General features: G+C 43.5%; 2 protein-coding genes across 4 annotated transcripts; one reads left to right on the top strand and one right to left on the bottom strand.

The window, feature by feature from the left end:
* Window positions 1-340: 340 nt before the first annotated feature.
* Window positions 341-17,069, bottom strand: LOC121713039 (transcription initiation factor TFIID subunit 4-like). Of its 2 annotated transcripts, XM_042097296.1 has the most exons (16): window positions 16,128-17,067; window positions 15,040-15,975; window positions 13,444-13,592; window positions 12,544-12,663; window positions 12,238-12,354; window positions 11,585-11,707; window positions 11,339-11,428; window positions 10,385-10,684; window positions 9,967-10,093; window positions 8,083-8,203; window positions 6,396-6,565; window positions 4,569-4,699; window positions 4,199-4,324; window positions 3,583-3,639; window positions 2,786-2,905; window positions 341-2,545 (listed from the first exon to the last, which is right to left on the bottom strand). In XM_042097296.1, the coding sequence occupies exons 1-16, from the start codon at window positions 16,357-16,359 to the stop codon at window positions 2,378-2,380; spliced, it is 3,087 nt and encodes a 1,028-aa protein (XP_041953230.1). In that variant the 5' UTR covers window positions 16,360-17,067; the 3' UTR covers window positions 341-2,377. The 2 variants fall into 2 exon arrangements, with proteins under 2 accessions (XP_041953230.1, XP_041953231.1); XM_042097297.1 differs by lacking the exons at window positions 341-2,545; window positions 2,786-2,905; window positions 3,583-3,639 and adding an exon at window positions 5,280-5,314 and having other exon boundaries at window positions 16,128-17,069.
* Window positions 17,070-17,308: 239 nt separating this feature from the next.
* lsm14b (LSM family member 14B) lies at window positions 17,309-21,319 on the top strand. Of its 2 annotated transcripts, XM_042097299.1 has the most exons (9): window positions 17,309-17,584; window positions 17,765-17,928; window positions 18,116-18,251; window positions 18,384-18,572; window positions 18,737-18,820; window positions 18,926-19,087; window positions 20,104-20,260; window positions 20,494-20,648; window positions 20,822-21,319. In XM_042097299.1, exons 1-8 carry the CDS (start codon window positions 17,464-17,466, stop codon window positions 20,642-20,644), a joined length of 1,164 nt encoding a protein of 387 aa, XP_041953233.1. In that variant the 5' UTR covers window positions 17,309-17,463; the 3' UTR covers window positions 20,645-20,648; window positions 20,822-21,319. The 2 variants fall into 2 exon arrangements, with proteins under 2 accessions (XP_041953233.1, XP_041953232.1); XM_042097298.1 differs by having other exon boundaries at window positions 20,494-21,319.
* The last annotated feature ends 75 nt before the right edge of the window (window positions 21,320-21,394 follow it).

Genomic DNA, 21,394 nt, shown 5'->3' with positions numbered 1-21,394 from the left:
ACCATGCATTGCACAGCATCTGTGAGGCATCTAATCACACTAGAAAGGCGTTTTAGAAAAAGTTATTGTTAACTATCGTTTGATTCAGATAAATCAATCTCAGTCTGGCTGAGAAAGTAGATATTCAGTAAGTTCTTTTAAATTAAAGTTGACAATCACACTCATGCAGACATTTTTTTTTTGTTTTAATGAAGGAGACCATTCTCTTTCAATCCTCTATAAAATAATAGCAATTAAAAACCTTTTTTAAGTAAAATATTTACATATTAACAAGTGGCTGTGCAAAATTTACAAGATATCAATACACATACTTTAGGCCATCATCTCACTGTTTGTCTTCTTTCTGAAAGGGAGGCGGGGGGGGGGGGGTCGTAACAGTTACCAAGGTGATCATCTCGAAAAATAAGACAATACTGACTAATTGACAGGAGTCTGACAGTGAGCAAGAATCAGTTCTGTTCATGAAGAATCACCTCATCACGGACAGTATGAAAAACTAACTGAAGTATGTACAAATCATAAAAGCTTTATCCATAGACAACGTTTCATACAATATAACCTGTGAAAATATATAAGGAACCAGTTAGTATGTGCGCTAAAAAAATAGGTACAAACAGCCCCACCCCCCTCCCCCTCTGGCAATTAAATAGTCTGATTTGCAAAATCTGATCCATCAGAGGATGCAGTCCATGATCATGGATGTGGGGTGGGGTGTATGTGCGGTGGGGGTGTTTCGTTCTCTTCTGTTGCCAAAGTTTTGAAAAGACACAGCCTGACCGAAAGAGGCAGTCAATCTCCATCCAGGGACAGTGCAGTCAGAAAAGTTCATGATTTAACAACATTTCTTATTGTGTATTAAAATAATCTTAGGGCTTGTCTTCCACATTTCATTCATCTTCTGCTTATTTTTTTTTTTTTTTTTAAACGTTCACACAGTGGACTAGAGCCATCCTGCCCCATGCAATGGGAACTTGAGGAGTTGTGGTGATTACATATATACATTAGGTATACTTTCGCATGTGTATGTGAATATATATTTATATATAATCTCCAAACAAAACCAAAAATGCACCAACATATAAATAATCATTACAACTGAATTAGCAACAAAAAGGTTAAACATCACACAAAACAGACGATTAAATAAACTTGCCAAATCAGAGACCAACGCAAAATGTGAGAACAAACTGGAAAATTGTGTTGTGGATGAGTAATCAGACTGATGCTACATCAGATGGAAATGAGAGATGAGAAAAGAGAAAGACAGGGAGGAGAGAGAGAGAAAGAAAGAAAGAAAGAAAGAAAATTGCTTAATTGCTCAGCCTTCAGAGAAAAGATACAGAATAATAATTATATGGCTTATTTTGGCAAGAAGGCAACTTAGTTTAAAAAAAGACAAAACATTTCCAGTTAAAAGAATCTGTCGGCTCTGAAATGTCGTAGAAAAAGGGCTGAATATAAAAACTGTCCCTTAGCTCGCCTCACCGTGACTCTGAACAAGATTAGTAGGATTATAAAACGAGTGAGTTTGACATGATGAGTGAAGTCTCTTCAATTTTCATGTACTAGCCTGTCCAACAAAAGGCGCTTACTCTTTGTGAATAGACTCATGTCGACGACTTAATTAAAAAAAAAAAAAAAAAAAAATGTTTTGTTTATCCATTTGTTTCTCTTTTTCTACTTTTGTTTTCTTTTTTTTAAAAAAGGTGTTAATCCATCAGAAGTTAAGAAGCAGTAGGACATCCTGCAGATTCCCCGTGCCAGGCTTGCCTGTTTGCTGGAGGTTTTGTAACCCTCAGTCTGCTCAAGGCTGGGCTGTTGAGTGAGGAAGCAGGTTATAGAGCGAGAGAGAAAGAGAGAGCGCAGTGCCCCTCTGGGTGTCCTGTCAGGAGACCCTCATCGAAGCAGACATACAGGGAACTCAGCCAAGGTGTACATCAGATGGAGACTTCTCAGGAAGCACTCTACTTCAAATAAAATAAAATAAAATTAAATAAAATACAAATAAAACTCAAATTAAAAAACCCAACAATGTGAGCTTAAACAAAAAAAATATTGTAGGAAGAGGGGTGTAGGGAACAGAGGTGATGTCAACTGCACTTAAAAGGTGAGGACCCAACTGCTTAACCTTTTTTAAGTGAGCTCTCTTTTTTGCCTTGAGGAGTAGGGGGTATGGGTTTCTGGGTTTTCTACCCCCCTTTCTCTCATTCTGTTTTTCAGTGAGGGGAGACCCAGGTCCCCTTTTAGATTCCTGAATGGGCCATGACAAGAGATAAGGGTGGGTGGGCCTGGGACCTGATGTAGGTGAGTAAAAACCGAGGCTGGGGCTGTGGTGGTGGTGGTAGTGACTGGGGTCCGTGGGGGAAAACAGATGGTGCTATTTGAGAAAGGCCTTATAGAGGAGATGTGAGTGGCTGGTCTCGCGCTCGTTCTCCAGGCAGAACAGCAGGTCCCTGAGGTTGACCCGGATGATCCGCTGGCGGGTGAACTGCCTCGAGCCACTGGCCCCCGATGTTCCCGACGCCGCCGAGCCGGACCCCGAACCCTGCAGACGATGGAGGAATGACACTGTGAGAAGACATACAGTACACAAACCACTAAACCTCTGCTAAGGCTTGAAGAGAGAGAAAGAGAAAGAGAGAGAGATAGAGAGACAGACAGACAGACAGACAAAAAGAGAGACAGAAAGAAAGCGCTAAAGACAGACAGACAGACAGACAGACAGACAGAGAGAGAGAGAGAGAGAGAGAGAGAGAGAGAGAGAGAGAGAGAGAATCAAACAAACCTCTGCTCCTGCTCCACTGGCAGGGGACTCTACTTTCCGTTTCTTCCGGGGCCCAATGGCGGCTAAGGCAGTCAGGTTCGCATCTCTCTGCCTCATCTGAGCCAACTCCTGCTGCTGCATCTGAGTCGCAAGAAAACAGAGAAGACACTCAGCACTACACATCAAAACCAAGCCATGGTCCCCAAGGTTACTCCTACACCATGGAGTTCGCAAGGGGCGTATTTCGACCGACAGAGAAACCGTTCCACCAGTTTTGAACTGAGCCAAGGATGAGTCATCAACAATGAGTGTTGCATGCAAAAGAACAAATTTAATGAGATGCATAAATGGGAGAATGAACAGTTAAAACAATAGAATTTAACTGTTTAAAATGTTAGTCAACATTTAGTCTATGGCTAGTTGACTTGTTTTGTTTACTCATGGCAACAGTTGATATGGACGGAAAACTCATGCTTTTAGCCTTCTCCCCTCTGATTGGCACAATGACACGGCCACTCCGGTTCGCAGGAAAAAACAAATATTTTCTGGTTCAAGCTCCGAACCAAGGTGCCACGTTCTGAACCGGCTTTTGTTTGGTCGAAATGCTCCGAACGTTTCAAATGTTGGTTCGCGAACGGGAACGGAGCCAGTTCTCTGTCGGTGGAAAATGGCTAAACGTAGACACATCGGTGTCACTAAATAGCACTGGAATTAGATTCATCTGCAAGAAGCCAGAACATTCCTTAGTCCATGAATTGTCCATGATGATCAACTGCGATGACAGACTGAAGCTGGATAAGACCCAGACATCCTCCTACCTCTTTGGCCTTCTGTTTGAGCCGGAGCTGTTCTGGGTCCTCTTGACGTGACCGCGACTGTAGGAATGAGAAGAGTAGAGAGTCATTCCTACTTATCTGAAAAAATAATTTCTCTTTTTAACCACTAGGTGGCATTTATTTGACCAAGGAATGGTAAACTTCCATTTTTAGGATACTTGATAGGGATTTTTAAAAGCGTTGACTTATTGTATGGCTAAAGCCAAGGCAATGCAAGTTTATTTATATAGCGCATATAATACACATGGGTAATTCAATGTGCTTTACATAAACAAAAGCATAAATAAAAGTTAAAAGTAAAGTACATAAAATAGGATGATTAAAAAGACTTAAAAAAGACACAACATAGAATAATTAACACAGAGTGAAAGAGGGGGAAGTGAGGCCTTTTACCTTGGCAGCCTTCATGGGTCATTTATTTTTTAGGGAATGGTAGACTTCAAGTTGTTGACTTATTTGAATGCCATGTTGAAACTAGTTGAGTGTATGACCAAGGCCCTTTACCTTGGCAACCTTCATGAGTCGAGTCAAGTTAAAATTGTTGACTCATATAAATGCCATGTTGAAACGAGTTGAGTGTATGGCCAAGGCCCTTTACCTTAGCAGCCTTCATGAGGATCTCCCTCTCCTGCTCCTCCTTCCGCTGTTTCTCCATCTGATCCAGCTGCTCAAAGAACTTGAGCTGCGTTCGGACGTCACTGACCTGGTCATACCGCTCCTCCTCCTAAGGCCACACAAAGAAAGGAGAAATGAGAAAGGATTAGTGAGGGAGTGAATGAATGAGAGAGATAGAGAAAGAGAAAGAAAGGCAGTGAGAAAGGGAGAGGTGGGTGGAGAGAAGTTAGCGAGGGTGAGTGTGTGTAAGAGTGAGTGTGTGAGAGAAATTGAATAACCCTTAGGTTACTCTCTAAGGATTCTCTTTAATCTTTCACATTTTAGCAACAGCATTAAGTGTTCCTGTGGCTCACCTTATAAGAGATATTTTTCTGCTGGGCAACCTCGGACACTTTCTCTAGAAGGTTCTGCAGCCGCTGCTGGGTGGCGTGAGACACAAAGTTGATGACATCCGGGCCCAGCTCTGAGATGCCATACTTCCGCCCTGCATAGAGCCCAGAGACAGACATGCATAGGGTGTGCCGTAACAGAAAAGACACTTGTGTTCAAATACAAATTGGCACAAATGGATGTTACAAGAGGACAAACAGAGAGACAACAATGCTTGCAATATTCATTCTTATGTTAACAAGCATACATCAGGGTTGCTGCAGGTTTCAACAAGTTAAATTTAAGACTTTTTAGGACCATTTTACAACTATTATGACTGATATCATGCCCAGAATTATTAGCAAAGTAAATAAATTTGTTCTCTGGACTTCTAGACAAGCTACAGTTTGTATCACTTATCAGTTCCACCACATATCTTAATATAATGTTATTATTTTGTGCTATACTGTATCTGAAGTATAGAGAGAAACAACATAATTAAGCATAATTAAGATCTACCTGTATTTAAGACCTAGTGTGTGATATGTTAATGTATTTAAGACTTTTTAAGGCCCTGCAGAAACCCTGATAGATCTAAACACAATGGATAACATCAAGGTAAGATCAAGTTCATGTCTGAATATCACATGATAAGTTTATAAGTTAATAATGCCATTATTATGACAGGCCTATACCTGGTACTGCCCATCTACTGACTGCATGTCATGTTCTATGAGAACAAAAGAACCCAGAAGAGAGGCAGTCTTACAGGAGAAGAACATGTTTTAATCACAGTCTATCAGAAATGGCATACTACACATTATATGGACAAAGCATTGGGGCACCTGGCCATTAGACTACAAGAAGTTTGAGGGCATCCGATCCTAAATATGTTCATGGATTTCATCAGGTCTCTTAACACACGTGTATTAATCAAGCACCATGCAGTCTGCATTCATAATCTAGGTGCTTGATTTTATACACCTGTGGAAGGGACCTGATGAAACCCATGAATAGAAATAAATCTAGAAATCCATGATTGCTACAACAGCTTCCACTCTTTAGGGTAAGGCTTTCCACTAGATTTCTGAAGTGTGTCTGTGGGATTTTTTGCCCATTCATCCATAAGAGCATTTGTGAGATCAGACACTTATGCAAGACGAGAAGGCCTGGCTTGTAATTTCCGTTCATCCCAAAGGTGTTCAGTGGGGTTGAGGTTAGGGCTCTGACCGGGCAAGCCAAGTTGCTCCACACCAAACTCACTAATCCATGTCTTCGTGAACCTTGGTTTGTGCACCTTATGACTACCCTGGGAATCCAGAGTTCTCGCAGAAGCATTTGCTCAGCGAGAAACTCGGGCAACAAGTAATGATGCACATAACTTTTGCCCCTTGCATCGCGGGGAACCAATCATATCTGTGCATCTGATGAGAAGCGAGCTAAACAGATGACAGGCGTAGTGTTATCCAATTGCGTCGAAGTCCGGAATCAGGAACCCTTAATCTTTCAGATTGGGTCTGGTCCTCCAGGCTACCTTATGACAATGCCATGTATGAACTCATTGAGGTCTTCAGAACAACCCATTCTTTCACAAATGTTTGTGAATGCAGACTACATGACTAGGTGCTTGATTTTATACATCTGTGACAGTGGGTCTGAATGCTAAACATGAATTCGATGATGTAGTGGGTGCCCCAATACTTTTGTCAATCTAGTTTATCTAAACATTACTGCAGGACCCTCTTCACAAAAACAACTCTTAGAAGTGCAACAGTGCAACCCCTCAGAATTGCATTATGACCGAGCCTCACCGATTTCCAGCATCTTCCGTCGGAGCGACTCCGTGAAGAGAAAGGCCTCGTCCTTACAGGAGCGGGTCACCGCCCCCACAAGCTCAGAGTTGGTGGCCAGGATGCGGGCGCTCTCTTCCGACAGATTCACCCCGGCCATGGAGGCCACATCGTTAATGTCGTCATCATCTCTGCAGGGAGGACAAGCATGGTTAAATTTCAGACATACACAGAGAAGGTGTTTAAGTCCTTGTGCTATAGTAAGAAGACCTGACGAAGACCTCTGGTCGAAACGTTGTAGCTTATTAAACCTCTCTGGGAGCTTAAAGAATAGTGTGCGGGTATCTTTTTGTTTTTTCATAGGTAAGAAATTTCCCACAGTAGCCGATCAACATTGAAGCCTATTTCACATTCTACAGCATGATGCAGGATTCAGTGACAAAGTGTAAATTGGCTTGTGTCAGTCGCAAACACGGCACATATTGTAAAGGCCCTCGTTCACACACACTCTTTGGAGGCAACTGTAGACTACAAGCATCCCAATCTTACTGTTGACATTTCCCATTGATTCCTGATTAACCCTAGCCCTGTTAACACCAGACCCTTCTCAATTGAGTGGGTCTGGAAAAGGAATCAGCAGTGAAACTAAACTTAAATTAGCGCATTAAACTCTTACCAAATCGTTTCAGAAGTGTAGCAATCTTGTAAACGAAGGTTTTAAATGCAGTTGCTTAGTCAATTCCAAAAAGTGGCAAAGCTTTTGCACACCTTTTTTGGGGATAGGCGCGTCAGAGATGACCATAGGTCGTAGATCAGTGGTTTTAGAAGAGATCCCGCACACTGTCCATTCCGCATGCAAATATTTATTAGAATATAACACGTTTCGGTCACAGACCCTCATCAGGTAAATTCCTGATGAAGGTCTGTGACCGAAACTTTGTGTTTTATTCTAATAAATATTTTCATGCGGAATGGACAGTGTGCGGGATCTCTTCTAAAACCACTTACTCAAAGAAATGTCCACGACGGATTAGTGATTGTATTTGCGTGCCCGTGTTTTAGGGTCATTGGAAATGGGCTTCAATGGCCTCTTGGCCAGATGGACCTGCAGAGCAAATCCCAAATTTGCCAAAAATTTGTATGGGTATTCCCAGGCTAGATTAATCCACATTTCACTAAAATTGTTTTCAGAAGTAACATGCCATCTGACTATGCGAGGCAGATTACCACATGTTGTATTCCAAAAAGAGGAGGCAACAATGAAGAAGATATGGAAGCACTCATGACACATGTCCAGATTTAATGTGCTGACACAGTATCAGGGGTATCAGCACATAATAGTTGAAAAACACACTTAAAAAACCAAACCAAACTTGCAAACTACAAAGTGACTCTAAACTTCAACTGTTTTTTGACTCTTAACGCTCACTCAGTGATGAAACAACAACAGTGACCAGTGTCTTGTGTGGTATTTCAGTCAGACCTCACTGTTTAATCAATGTATCAACCAATGATTGAATATAGTCATTGGTATACACATTAGCGGCTAGCAACAGGTGCATCAACTCATCTACTTAAAATTAATATCATGTTAATATTTGAAACATATATTTGATGGGACTGGAGGTGAGCACATGCGAAAAAAAGCATTTTAAAACGTCACCACCAAACGAGGGAGCCCAGAGGGTTATGATTGTGCTTCACTGACCTGAAGGAACCTCCACCTGCCTCCTTCTGTTTGTTTTTCTGGGCAGCTGAGGCCAGAGTGTGTTGGCCCGATATGGACACCACTTTAGCTCCAGGGGCAAGACCAGGCCTAATCAAAGAGCCTGAGAGAGAGAGAGAGAGAGAGAGAGAGAGAGAGAGAGAGAGAGAGAGAGAGAGAGAGAGAGAGAGAGAGAGAGAGAGAGAGAGAGAGAGAGAGAGAGAGAGAGAGAGAGAGAGAGAGAGAGAGAGAGAGAAATGTAATGCCGTATGAAACAACCACAGAGGAAACAAAGCTGGAAAGTGTGAGCAAGCATGATTTAAGTATTACTCATTGCCAGAGAGCATGATGATTCCATCACCACCACTACCCAGCACTGACCAACAGAGGGCAGCGTTTCCCCAGTGCAACATTGCAACATTGTTTCATGAGCCCTTGAACCAGTGACAGATTGGAGGCAACGCTGATCCAATTACTACTGTCTCCTTGTTCTAATAGGTGAGAACAGCAGACAAAGAAAATACTATGTTGCAAGATACAGTCAGTGCTCACAATGAAACACAGCCATTCAGGGTGATGTATTGTATGTATGCTGGTTGGAGCTGAGGACATGCTATTGTTGTGAGGAGACACAGAGTCAAAGGACATTTTCTGCATCCATCTCAGAGGCCTCACAGTAAATGAAATAGTCACATGACTACAAAACGGAGAGCAATTAAAAAGTTGTCTTAGCATCAAACAGCTCTGAGAAAACGATGACATTGAAAAGTGCGGCAGAATTCTGAAATGCCTTTAGACAAAGATGTCTTCAGATGTGCTCACAACAGAATTTCGGCCAATATCTTTTAAAGCCCTAATTTCCCAACTACGTAAGGCCCGTCTGGCTACACGCTACTTGAGCTTGGTTAGCTACTTCTTCAAAATAATGTCAGCTGTGTGGATGTACACTATCTGCGTTGAATCTGTGCAGCCCAAAATCCTCTCGTGAATGATACGGTTTAACCTAAGCAGAGCGGAGCTCAGCCTACCCAGAGAGAATTTTCTTTTTGTGTCTGCACTTTACCGCGCTAGTTGGGATAACAAATAAACAAACTCTTGGTGGGACGAGTCAGTAAATAAGTAGTTCTAAATTGTATTTTAGTATTATATTTGCATTTTGTTCGCTTGGGTTTTGTAATAATACCGAGAAATATGTTAACCATTCCTGCTACAGTTCCAGACTGGTCATTATAAGTTATTGACCTTCGGGGCTAACCCCTTTCACTTCTGCTGCAGCAGGTTGTGCACAAAAGAGTAGGCCTACAGACAGACACAAGATAGGCTACAATCAGAGGAGTTGCAGATTTATACAATTACCCGCCGTTGAAACTATACATAAGTTTCCCTCACAAACTCTGATTTGGTCCCCAGCTTCTAGCCGTTTATCTGCGTTGAGCGTTTACTTCATAGATATGAAAACGATTCACACACTGTCGCTGGCCACTCACTCACAATTCACTGACGTCACGTTTACTTAAAGGACAGGAACCACACATAGGTCTAGGCTTCTGCTATTTTGTTGACTGCTGTACCATTGAGGTCTATTATGAGTTATGGTGGTAGGTAAAATTACTGCAATTAAACAATGCTTCTTAAATGCTGTCCCCAATTATTTTTTTTTCACAATTTTATTTCAAGAGTAATATTATCGGTTATCGTATCGGTATCGGCCACAACAAACTGATAAATATTGGTTATCGGCCCTAAAATTCCATATTGGTGCATCTCTAGCACAGGAAATAACCACAAAGAATTGGATACATACAAACAGAGACAAACATGAGACACACACACACACACACACACACACACACACACTTTGCCTGAGGCTGAGAGTTGTACTATTACCTGCAGAGAGCTGTTTGACGACCGTCTGGGGAGTGAACATGCGGTTGTGCGGCTGGCCCCTGAGGGTCACCATGGAGGTCTGAGCGATGGTCACCTGGGGCCGCAGGGCACCCTGCTGTTGGGGTTGCTGTAGGATTACACACACACACACACACACACACACACACACACTGAATTCCTTCCTGCTTTCTGTAGTTGGATTAACCTGAACAGTTAATTATACAAAAAAATAGCTGATTCTCTTGTATGACAACCGAACACAAAAAAAGTGTAAAATTGATGCTAAAACTTTTTAATACTCCATACGCTTGATACCGCAGGCTAGGGGATGACCAGACCCATCATTTCTGTGCCACTGTGAACTTTTCCCTTTTCAGCTCCTTCATAATCATGCATGTGTGTGTATGTGTGTTCTCACCAGGTTGGTCTTGTTCTGGCCCGTCTGAGCCAAGCTGATGACCGGATGATGCGGCGACGGGGTGGTGGTGATGGCAACGGTGCCAGCGGCGGTCTTTATGTGGGCAGCCGGGGCGGGCTGGATGGCGGCACGCTGGGTGGCGGCCGAGCCACCCAGCACCACGGCGGTGAGGGCAGTGGAGGTGGGCTGGGCGGCCGGCTGGCCTTGCGACTGCTGTTGCGGCTGCTGCTGCTGAAGCTGGCTCTGCTGGATGAAGGCGGCCGAGTCCGGGGTCATCTGACGCAAGGCTGGGAGACTCCTCTGCAGAAGAGGGAGGACAGAGAGAGGTGGGGTGGAGTAGGGAGACAGCTTAAACGTCTGTGTGTATTGTGGTAGAGGGGGTTGGAAGTGCAGTTAGGACAGTTGACTAAACACTCCATTAGAGGCTTTTGTGCTGAATCCGCGACCACATCACACTCCCCCCTCCACTAAAACAGACAGTTCATTTGAGCTTATTGATTTACTTGGGAAAGCCTCCTAACAGCTATTGTCCTTGAAGTTCTTTCAATATCCAAACAAGAACAAATGACATGACATAGACAAATACTGTAATGCATAGATCCTCAGACATCACATTCCAATTCTTATACATTCACATAACAAATATCACATGGCACTTTATTCACATTTGTTTGTCTTTACATATCCTCTAGATCACTGCAATGACAACATTGGCCAGAGCCAAATGTCAAATTGTGCACACACATTTAGCAGAGCAATAAAGATTCTGGCTCCACACACATACATACACACACACACACACACACACACATACATGCAACGCTTCTAAAACATTTGTATGCTAGATTACAGCTGGAGTAATAAAACAGAGGTCAGCAGTGTTCAGAGAATGGAAAAGGACAGAGGACACTGCAAAATTGGGCAATGCAAAGGGTGCTGTCCACTCCAGCTTACCTTGAGGAAAGGCACGAGGTAGGGCTGAGGGGAGGAGTTCAGCTCCCGGTACAGTCGACTGGTGAAGTCCTCCGCTTCGATCTTCCCCTCCTGTGGGGGACACAAGACACAGCAAGGCAGCCAATCAGTACCCTCAGTTAGATCCTGGTGCTGGAGGTTCACATCATGTGGTGCTGTTTGGCTTGTTCCCACGGCTACCATCTGCACGAGCAGCAGAGCCAGCAGGAGACGTAAAGCAGGACGTACCAGGAGGCTCTTGACCAGCTCCTTCACGTTGGCAGCCGTCTCCGAAGACTGCTTCCCGCTTGACGCCAGCTTGATGAGTGTGGACAGGAAGTTCTTACACTTCTTCACATTCTCCAGGGTTTCCTGAGAAGCAGAAAAAGGGGGAAGAAAGAGGAAGGCGCGGACAGAGACACGGGACATCAAGACAGGTCAAAAAAGGGAAGCCAGGTCAACTGCTGTTCAATGAAAGCATTCTAAGAGTTAACAGGTGGTGATGTTCAATGTGACAGTAAGCTTGGTTAGGGCACGCATTTCAATACAAGAGAGCAACACAAGAACCATAACAGAGCCCGTGCCATGCATCTGCATCGGTAAACACAGTTATCAACAAGCAAAGTGGACAGTCTTTACAGACATCAGTCCAACACCATTCTGAAAACCTTGCGGAGCCACTGATAGGAAACAAAGCAGAGAAGCCAGCCGAGAGAAAACTCTGACTTCAACCGCTCCTCCCACTCAGTCACTAACACAGGCATCGAAACACGATGGGACATATTTTAACCAGTAAACGATCAAGGCTAGTACACCCGGTTGCTAATGCCCAAGATTAGAACCCTTACACCAAAAACAACAGTTTGGGCACAGACAGTGCATCACATCGCCCTCTCTCTCACCGTAGTTGTAGCAGCGAGGACTCTGGGCGCCACTACCTTCTGAGCCGCCGCCTTCCCAGGCTGCACTGGGGGTGGCGTTCCGACAGTGGGGGCAGTGCCCGTACCCAACATGATGTTCTGAAGGATTAAGGTTGGTTATGCCGCAAGTTAGCTGTCATATATTGCATGTTTTTTTTGTTTTGTTTTGTTTTGTTAACGTCAGCACGTATCCAGCCACTCTGAGCACTGGTAATGGACTAAACACTGTGTGCCATCTCTGCTGTTGACGTGTCCAGCCCAACAAGCACACAGCCGTGTGGGACTTACCTGCAGGACTGGAGGTCTCTGGAGTGCGGTGGTGGCCTGCACAGTGGTCTGAGCTGGGGAGCCTTGTTTGATGATGGTCGTGGGGGTCACTGGGCGAGCGATGATGGGAGTGCCGGGGGCCTGGGAGGGACAGAGGGAGAGAGGCAAACATAAGAGAGTGAACATGGGTGACTGTATGAAGGAAACAGAGTAAGCCAAAAACACTACCATAACAGGAAGACACAGAAACCCTAATAGAGAAGCTATTTGTTTGAGAGCATGCACCTTCCCAGTCTTTGTGTGTGGTGCTAAACCTAAAATACACAAAGGTATTGAGTTTGCACAGACAACATCAATAAACCTGGACTCATCTCCATTTCACATGTTTATCTTTGGCCAAGTCAATAACAAACATGCCAACATCTTGGCCATCATCAGAGCAAAATGGAGACTATATGCACTTACAAACACAAATTGATTAATGGCAATGATGGGTATTTATCCAAAGGATGAGACAATAAACCGAGATCCTGACTCACTGCCGTTATTAAAGATCCCATGGCACTTATTGCAAACAGTAGGGGGTTCCCCGGGGTCCTGGTCTAAATTCCCAACCTGGTTCATTCAATCAGGCCCCCTAATCATCCCCCTGTGTAACCTGCTTATTCATTCATTCCCTCATTCTCCACCTCAAGCTGGTGTGTGGTGAGTGTTCTGGAGCATTATGGTTGCCGTGCATCACCCAGGCTGGTGTTACACATCGTTTGTGGTTAGTGTGAGGTTCCCCCTTCACTATAAAGTGCTTCGGGTGCCTTGATAAAGCGCTATATAAAAGTTGCTGTTGAGCGATTTTCCAGTAGAATTGGACAGTAAGAAACAAAAACGAGGGTAGGTGTGTGGTCTTGGCAATCCTCATCTTACCTGCACAGAGGTGATCTGAACAGGTGGAGAGCTCGTGGGAGTGGCAGGTCGTGTTGCCATGGCACCCTGGGACTGAGCCTGCATCTGTGCCAACGTGTGCTGATGGATCATCAGTAACTGTCCACTCTCACTGCGCACCAGAACCATACCTGCATGTCCACAGACATGCACACACCCACGCGCACGTACACACGCACAGAGACACACGTCAAACAAGGTGAGGGGTTGTAAAGATTACTCTTCCCATACATCAGATTAAAAGCCCCAGGAAGTACCTCATACATTACTCATCATTTACCTCAAACATTAAGATTCATTTAAAAAAGGTCTGTTGTTTTTCTTTACAAATTAACTAACCAAGTTTTTTATTACTTTTTTTGGTAGACTATGTGGATATGATCAAAGTAATCTCCCTTAATCTGGACCCTCCCTGTAGGCTTGCAGTCGCCCTGCTAACCTGGTCAGTGAGATACATGTAATTATTCCGTTTGTATTCCACAGCAGGGGCCCTAGACTCCAAAGCACACAACTGACTCATCACTGCACTAAAGCACTGACTGACTAAGACAATCAGTGTGGCTGTAATCACAGCCACTACTGAAGACAGGGGGCCTCTCAGAGCACTGTGGGGAAAGGCAGATAAAGTAAAGCCATATCACAGAGGACAATGTCACTAAGGTCCACAGGCCAAGCACACTTAGACATTATGAAGAAAGCAATGAGTGCTTGCGTGCTCGAGAATGTTTAAAATAACAGCTCATATTCAAAGCAACCCTTCAGATGAGTGAAACAGACCAAGCCAAAAACAAAGTGATTGGGTCTAATCACTAAAAGGACACATAAACAGCAAATGTACAAAGACAATTAGCACATTAAACTGATCACCTGATACAACTGGTTTTAAGACAAAGCATTCAGTTTAGATGTGTAAGTGACAACTTTACTGGTCAGGCAGCATTCTAACTTACAAACTTGGAATACATAGCATCTAAGAATGTCAATGCTCTGGCACCATCTCACAAATAGACATGACAAGCAGCTTCCACGTTTCTCATTACACAGTATTAAGTTGGACCCAGGTAAGTGCATGTGGCATGAGCCCATGGTGTTAACAGAATGTTGCTTAGAAATTGTGTTACCTCCGAACCAGGGCCATCGATTAACAACTTATTTTAAAAATACTGTTAACCTATAATCAATGCTCTCCAACTCTACTAACCATGCACATACATGAATTACATAACAGTGAAGGGGGAAGATTCCCTTTCATGTTTGCTTCTACAAGTGACCTGTCAGATTTAGCGGGAACAAGGTGTAAAACGTTTCTGATGCAAATTGCTATGGCCAAAGCGATGCCCTTGCTTTGGCAATGTTGTCACGAAAAACTTACATCTACTTTAACTACTTTCGGAGGTTGTTTAAGGTTATGTCTAACTGCGGGTGCGCGGGCGTGCATGCAGCATAAAGTAAGTGCGCTACTGCAACCGTGTTACATAAAATGTCACCGTTAAAACAAGTGTTGATGGTCAGAGTTTAGATTCTTATAACTTAATAATTATAAGTAAATCAATGTTAATGTGATTTGTGAGTGATTACCTGGAGGAAGCTGGATATTCTGGATGTTTGGCTGACTCTGCTGAGTATTTGGTAACCTAGGAGCCAGCACTTGAGGGGCAATCGCACGTATACCACCTGGACTGGCAGTGATAGTGGTCGGAACAGAAGTTCTCGTCACATTTTGCAAAATTGGGCTTTTTCCAACTCCAGAAACAGTTCCAGTTGTACCGGGCTGCAGTGTGCTTTGCATCGTCTGTCCTAGAGTCAGGTTTCCTGGACTCGCAACAACAGTGGGAGACCCGGTCTGAGTCGTCGTTTGAATAATAGTTTTCGGTGACTCCGACTTGTTGATCTGAGGGACAGAACTAACAGGTGTTGAAGTATTCGAGAGTGCCAAGTGCGCAACATTGACGTTTGCAGTCAAAACTGAGTTATTACTCCCATTTTGCGTGGTAACCGGTCCGGGCGATTGCATAGGCGGCCTCACTAGTGTGACGGTGGGTCCGGTGGTTAAACATGAAGTTTGAGAAGAAATCACAGTCGAAGTGACCGCATTCTGTGTGTTCATTAAAGATGTCTGAATTACAGTGCTAGAAGAAGTAGGTAAAACTATTGTTTGCCCTTTCACCACGGAGCCAGGTCCGTTGTTGACAACTGTGACAGCAGGGACGGTGCTGCTGACACTGTTGATTGAGCTCGCTGTTGTCCCTGGGGTAGCGGGAACACTTCCTGAACTGTGAGAGTTTATCACCACGTTACTTCCATTCAAAGTTGGCATGCCAGACGTCCCTTTTTGTCCACAGCCAGCTCCATGGTTAGGAATGGCCGTAAGAACAGCGTTGCCAGCCCCTGCTTTGCCTTGGTTAATCTCCACTTGCATACCCGACCCAGCCGCTGATGTGGTCCCCACTGCTGCATCCATAGTTGAACCCTGGGACCTCGTATTATTAATGACACCCCCTGGCACTCCGGCGCCTTTAAAAGCAGAAATAAACATTATATGTGAACACATCAAAGCTGAAAGTAATCGATTGCATCATAAGCTTTAGTTTTTCACGTATGTTACTGAGAAACGAAAACAGCAAAACAACGTGACCAAAATTAGCTATCCAGCTACTGTACCTTACCTGCTTTTACAAGCTCTTGTGCAAGTCCCATTTTGTTGTCCTGGACACTGGAATTAGCACTCCCAGACGAGTTATTGATGTGGTTTCCAACACCTTGAACCCTGACCGCTGAGTTTCCGTGACCTGATCCAGTAAGCTCAGACTCTAAAGACCCAACTATATCGCTAACTACTTTCTCGTCCACCTCCGTGTTGAAGAAAACATCATCCAGCAAATCGGAGCCCGCCGCCATCTTTACTCAGCTACGCTCGCTCGTAAGACGCATGCGCCGATTGGGTAAATCGTCACTGACACAGAGATTCCGGGCTACTGTGATTGGTTATGGCTAGATTTAAAGAGTGGGACAAATGGCTGAACATTGCATTCTGAATGCATTTCAGTGCCATCGACTGCTCGATAGATAAGGGGACTAAACTGAATTGAGGCACTACATTCGAGCAGAACCGCGTTCTACTGGAACAACACTAGTCGTTTATGCATATTGTTCGTGTTTAGGCGAAGCATATGCCGTCAGAAAGAATATATATTGTTTTTTCGATGTTTAGACTTGTCCTCAAGATGGCTGCGTTGTTCCTTCCCTTCCGTGGTCAGGCAGCAACTGACTGCTAACTGCGAACGAGGGCGCCATTCGTGCGACTGCAGCCATCCAAGTACATGCATGGGAGGCGCAACTGTCAGCCGGAGCAAGAACTCACCGGCGGTTGACGCCTCCATGGAATTAGACTTTTTTTGTGCCCTCCCACAGGCGTACGTGCAGTTTGTCTGATGTTACAAATTTGATTTTATGTTTCATCTGAAACAATGTCACGCGCAGGACAATACACTGTAACAGTTGACGCGACGACCTATTTAAATAGCCTACCCCCCCCCCCCCCCCAGTAGTCTATCACTTGGCATAGCGTCTAAACATGTGAAGGCAATAAAAGTTAGAGCGAAGTTTGAGCAAAAAACTGCCATAATTGTCTTCTGGGGCAGACATATATGGTTCTAAATAATTAGGTAAAAATAACGGCAATTTCATTCTACTCCGTTTGGGAATAATGATTAAATATGAAACATGGGGGGGGACACTGCAAGAGAGCATACGGGAAAAAGGATTCCCAAGACCCATTTTTCTAATCTGCCACAGGTGCAATCTGATGAGCAGGCGTGTCAAACCTGATCTGACGAGGTTCCTATAAATTCTTCGCAGTTTAGGGAATCATGTGACAGCGTGGTTCTGTGTAGCCTGAAGATGTAGTTTTTGTTACGATACAGACATTACAAGCTTTCCACTAAACTCTTTCTGTTCAGCACCATTCTAATATAGGCCTAGCAAGTAGACGACTGAATAACCATGAGCACGGGCACTCCTTATATCGGTAGTAAAATCAGCCTCATATCAAAGGCCCAGATACGGTATGAGGGCACGCTATACACGATTGATACCGAAAATTCAACTGTGGCATTGGCAAAAGGTGAGTTGTTCAGCCGTAGACTTTTAAAAATGTGTCGTATTAGGCTATCTACTATTTTGTTTTTGACGGTAGCCAGTTAGTGTTCAACAGCTTGTTGTAGCTTATGTTGGATATGTTTGGATTGTATATTGTGGACATTTTGTGCCCTGAACTCCTTCCTGCCTATTTGCTTATTTTCAGTTAGGTCATTTGGGACCGAAGGAAGGCCAACAGATAGACCTGCACCTCCAAGAGATGAAATCTATGAATACATCATTTTCAGAGGCAGTGACATAAAAGACATAACTGTCTGTGAGCCTCCAAAACTGCACCATAGTTTACCACAAGACCCTGCCATAGTTCAGGTTTGTAAAAGGATCAAAATGTTGCTGGGTCCACTTTGACACACAGCATGGCACACACCCACCCACATGGCATGCCTCTGGACAGGCCTCAAACATCTCTAACCATTGGCCATTAGTGGCTCTAATTTCTCACATCTTTTGTTGAGTGAGCTGATGCAAAGATCCTTTCAAACTTTCTCTTTCTTAGTCATCCATTGGCAGCGCTTCAGGGGCCTACTCTTCTCCGGCACCATATTCGCCGTACAGAGGCATGATGCCCTCGTACAGCCAGCTTGCTGCAAGCTCCCTGTTAAATCAGCACTATGCTGCGGCAATGGGTTTGGGTAAGTGTATGAGGGTCAGTTAAACACTTGTTTAATACAGCAACTGGGGTTTATTATAAAGTGGACCAACCTAGCATCTCCTGTGTATTATAAAGTGGACCAACCTTGTGTGTGTTTCGTTTTCATCAACAGGTGCAGGGACTCATGGCTTTCCAGTCAGAAGGGGCCCAATGGTCGAACAGGCTGTCCAGACAGTAGCGGCACAGAAAACTGCTCAGAAAAAGGGTGTTTTGGGGTCACAACCTCAGCGACGAGATGGAGGTAGACCTGTGCGGAGTGGACAAGGAAGCCCTCAAACCCAGAGGTCCTCGGGGCAAGGCAGTGAGTGAATTTTGTCTGCTCTTGGTCCAGTCCTGCCATTCATGTCACGATGTCTCGTTTTGACATGGTGCAGTTTGCTTACGTGCAGTACTGGTACTTTTAGCTTTTTTGTAATTGACAATATTTACAGCACAGTTTTGATTTTGTGCTCATTCTTTCCACAGATGTCTCTGCTGCACAGCGCAGTCCAGCACAAGCACCAAGGCAGGCAAATGATGAGAATCGGCCACCACAAAGGAGACGTCAAGGTGTTTGTCGGCCTGTCTCTTAACCCTGGGTTGGGTTGATGGGTTTAATGAGTATTTTTTTCTTATTTGTTCTCAATTTTTGTCATGGCTCTAAAATTGTAACAGGACCCCGCAGATCGAGGAACCGTGGCAGAGGCAAGATGAGCGCTTCTAGCTCCAAACCAACGACCCTCCAATTTGAGTCCGACTTTGATTTTGAAACTGCCAATGCACAATTCAATAAAGAAGACATTGAAAAGGAGATCCAAGAAAAGCTGAACGTTAAAGGTTTGTTTGACTTTACAGACTCTGCACAACTTGCAACAGTTTTAGAAATGCTGAGATGCATGAATCACTCATACAGTTGCCTTAAATCAGTGGTCCCCAAACTTTTTCTTCCGAGGGCCAGCTCACTATGCCTGGCTCTAAGAAAGGGCTAGAGACTCCATGCCTGGGACCAGAGGGCCAGAGACTCCATGCTTGGCTCTAAGAGAGGGCCAGAGAGTATATCAGTTACCATAAATAGCTTAGTGCTGTGAACAACAGTCTACCTTAGTTGAATATTCCATTACATCATTGGCTACTGCAATATTGCAGTAGCCAATGATTACATGTAATGGACTGTTAGCTGTGTTTATATTGTCATCATGCCATGTAAAATGTAGCTCAAATGAAATGATACTAATAAAAAGACTTCCCAAAAGTATTAGCAGGGAGTCCCAAAAGTATATTTTATTTAAAATGTGTGAACTCTTGTCAAGTTGTGAACAAGCAATATCCTACAAATAATTTAAAGTTCTCAAACTAGGGGATTTTTATGAAGTGCTGGCAATAACATCTGAAATGACCACCATTCTAACTTTCTCTCACCTGATGAGAACTTTGTGAATTTGTATGAACATTTGAAGAGTAGGCTAAATAAAAAATAGAAATAATTATCCCAGAAAGTCCCAGAAATATGACTTGAATAGAAGTTAGTTATTAACAATTAATTGATAAAAATTTAGAATACGTTGAGCACTGATGCAGTCAGCATAGGCCTCTTACATTGTTTTCAGGTAGGTTCATTCCGTTTTGATGGCAAACGCAAAACAGCGCCAAAACAACCATCAGTGGACAAAAAGAGTATCATGTGTGTTAAGACTCGCCATAGAGAATGAACAGGGGAATTACGGATGTCCCGTGCGGGCCAGATGCTATATACCACAGACATGTTTTGGGGGGCCACCCAAAATAAGGTGGCGGGCCGTAGTTTGGGGACCACTGCCTTAAATGTTCTTCACTTTTTGACTTGTTCTGTACAGAAGTGAAGAATAATGGTGAAGAGGACAAGCTGGAAGTGGAAGAGGCTGAACTCAAAATTGGTGAAGGGACTGTGGAGGAGGATCCTCTTGGACCTAACTGTTACTACAACAAGGCCAAATGCTTCTTTGACAACATCTCCTCAGAGATGAAATCGAGGTATGTTAACATTATTTTGGGTTTAAATTGACCCATTGATATGTATGCTAAAATTAGGGTAGGCCTACTGGGTAATAAAACGTATTTCTGGAACACAGCCCAACACCTTTATGTAAACCTGTCAAGATGAAATAACTTTAGATCATGAGAATCAAGTCAATTTGTCATTGACTTGAAAGAACAGACTGAAGTTTAAACAAATTCCTGCCCTGCATCTTATTTTGGTCATTTAGACGCACCACATGGGCAGAAGAGAGGAAGCGGAATGTAGAGACCTTTGGAGTGCCAGGTCGCTACCTCCGAGGTCGCGGGATGCGTGGTGGTTATCGTGGACAGAGAGGAAGGGGGGGTATGCAGCGACTTGTGGGCAGTGGCCGAATTTGATATGGTGAGCTCATTTTCTGAGTCCTAGCATCAGATGTTCAACTCTGTATATTTTATTTATTTTTTTTTTCAATTAGGTTTTCAATAATACAAGTTGAATGTCTGGAACTTAAAAAAATATGATTAGGGACTATTTTGCACAAACATGGATTCCTTTTTATACTTTTGTTTTTGCAGGTCCCCTGGGGAAAAGTTGTGTTTTTTTTTTCATTAATTGAACTGTATAAATACTTTTTCTGTTATGCAATTTGTTTTTGTTTTCTTTAAAATATCAGAAGTGCCATTGGCAGAACAATACATGAACAAAATGGGCTAGAGGTAGATTTCTACTTTGGTAGATATTTTGGAGCCATTTTGGTTTAATTTTGTCATTACACATTGTTTGCCCTTCATTCATGGTTTAACTTCTGTATTGTCTGCCCATAAACTAGTTTGTCTCCCTGACAATTTGCATGTGATGTTCTGCTATTTGAGCGAAACTCAAACTGTTTGTTTATGGCATTGTAAACTATGTAATGTACAGCTAAATACCAATTAATTGTATCTATAAAGTTGAGATCCCCCATACTGTCCTTTATAAATGTTTGGTTTCTTTTTTACCTGTTTTGGAATAAGTAACTTATTTGTGGGGAGATTCTTGCTGTTGCATATTATTAAATAAATATACGAAATGTCCATACCTGACTTGATTTCTTCTAGTTCTATGAGCTGCTGTTCATTAACCTAGCTGTGCAAAAAATGTGACTAAGA

The sequence above is a fragment of the Alosa sapidissima genome, chromosome 7, assembly GCF_018492685.1.
Source record: "Alosa sapidissima isolate fAloSap1 chromosome 7, fAloSap1.pri, whole genome shotgun sequence".
Lineage (NCBI taxonomy): Eukaryota > Metazoa > Chordata > Actinopteri > Clupeiformes > Clupeidae > Alosa > Alosa sapidissima.
The sequence above is the reverse complement of the archived record's forward strand: the minus strand, read 5'-3'. Positions and strand labels throughout refer to the sequence as shown.

Coding starts and splice junctions, on each gene's coding strand:
- LOC121713039 (XM_042097296.1), bottom strand. CDS start 16,359: ATGGCGGCGGGCTCCGATTTGCTGGATGATGTTTTCTTCAACACGGAG. Junction 10,094..10,384: donor GCCAGAACAAGACCAACCTG/GTGAGAACACAC, acceptor GTAATCCTACAG/CAACCCCAACAGCAGGGTGC. Junction 8,204..9,966: donor CGTCAAACAGCTCTCTGCAG/GTAATAGTACAA, acceptor TCTCTCTCTCAG/GCTCTTTGATTAGGCCTGGT.
- lsm14b (XM_042097299.1), top strand. CDS start 17,464: ATGAGCACGGGCACTCCTTATATCGGTAGTAAAATCAGCCTCATATCA. Junction 18,821..18,925: donor ACCACAAAGGAGACGTCAAG/GTGTTTGTCGGC, acceptor AAATTGTAACAG/GACCCCGCAGATCGAGGAAC. Junction 20,261..20,493: donor TCCTCAGAGATGAAATCGAG/GTATGTTAACAT, acceptor TTGGTCATTTAG/ACGCACCACATGGGCAGAAG.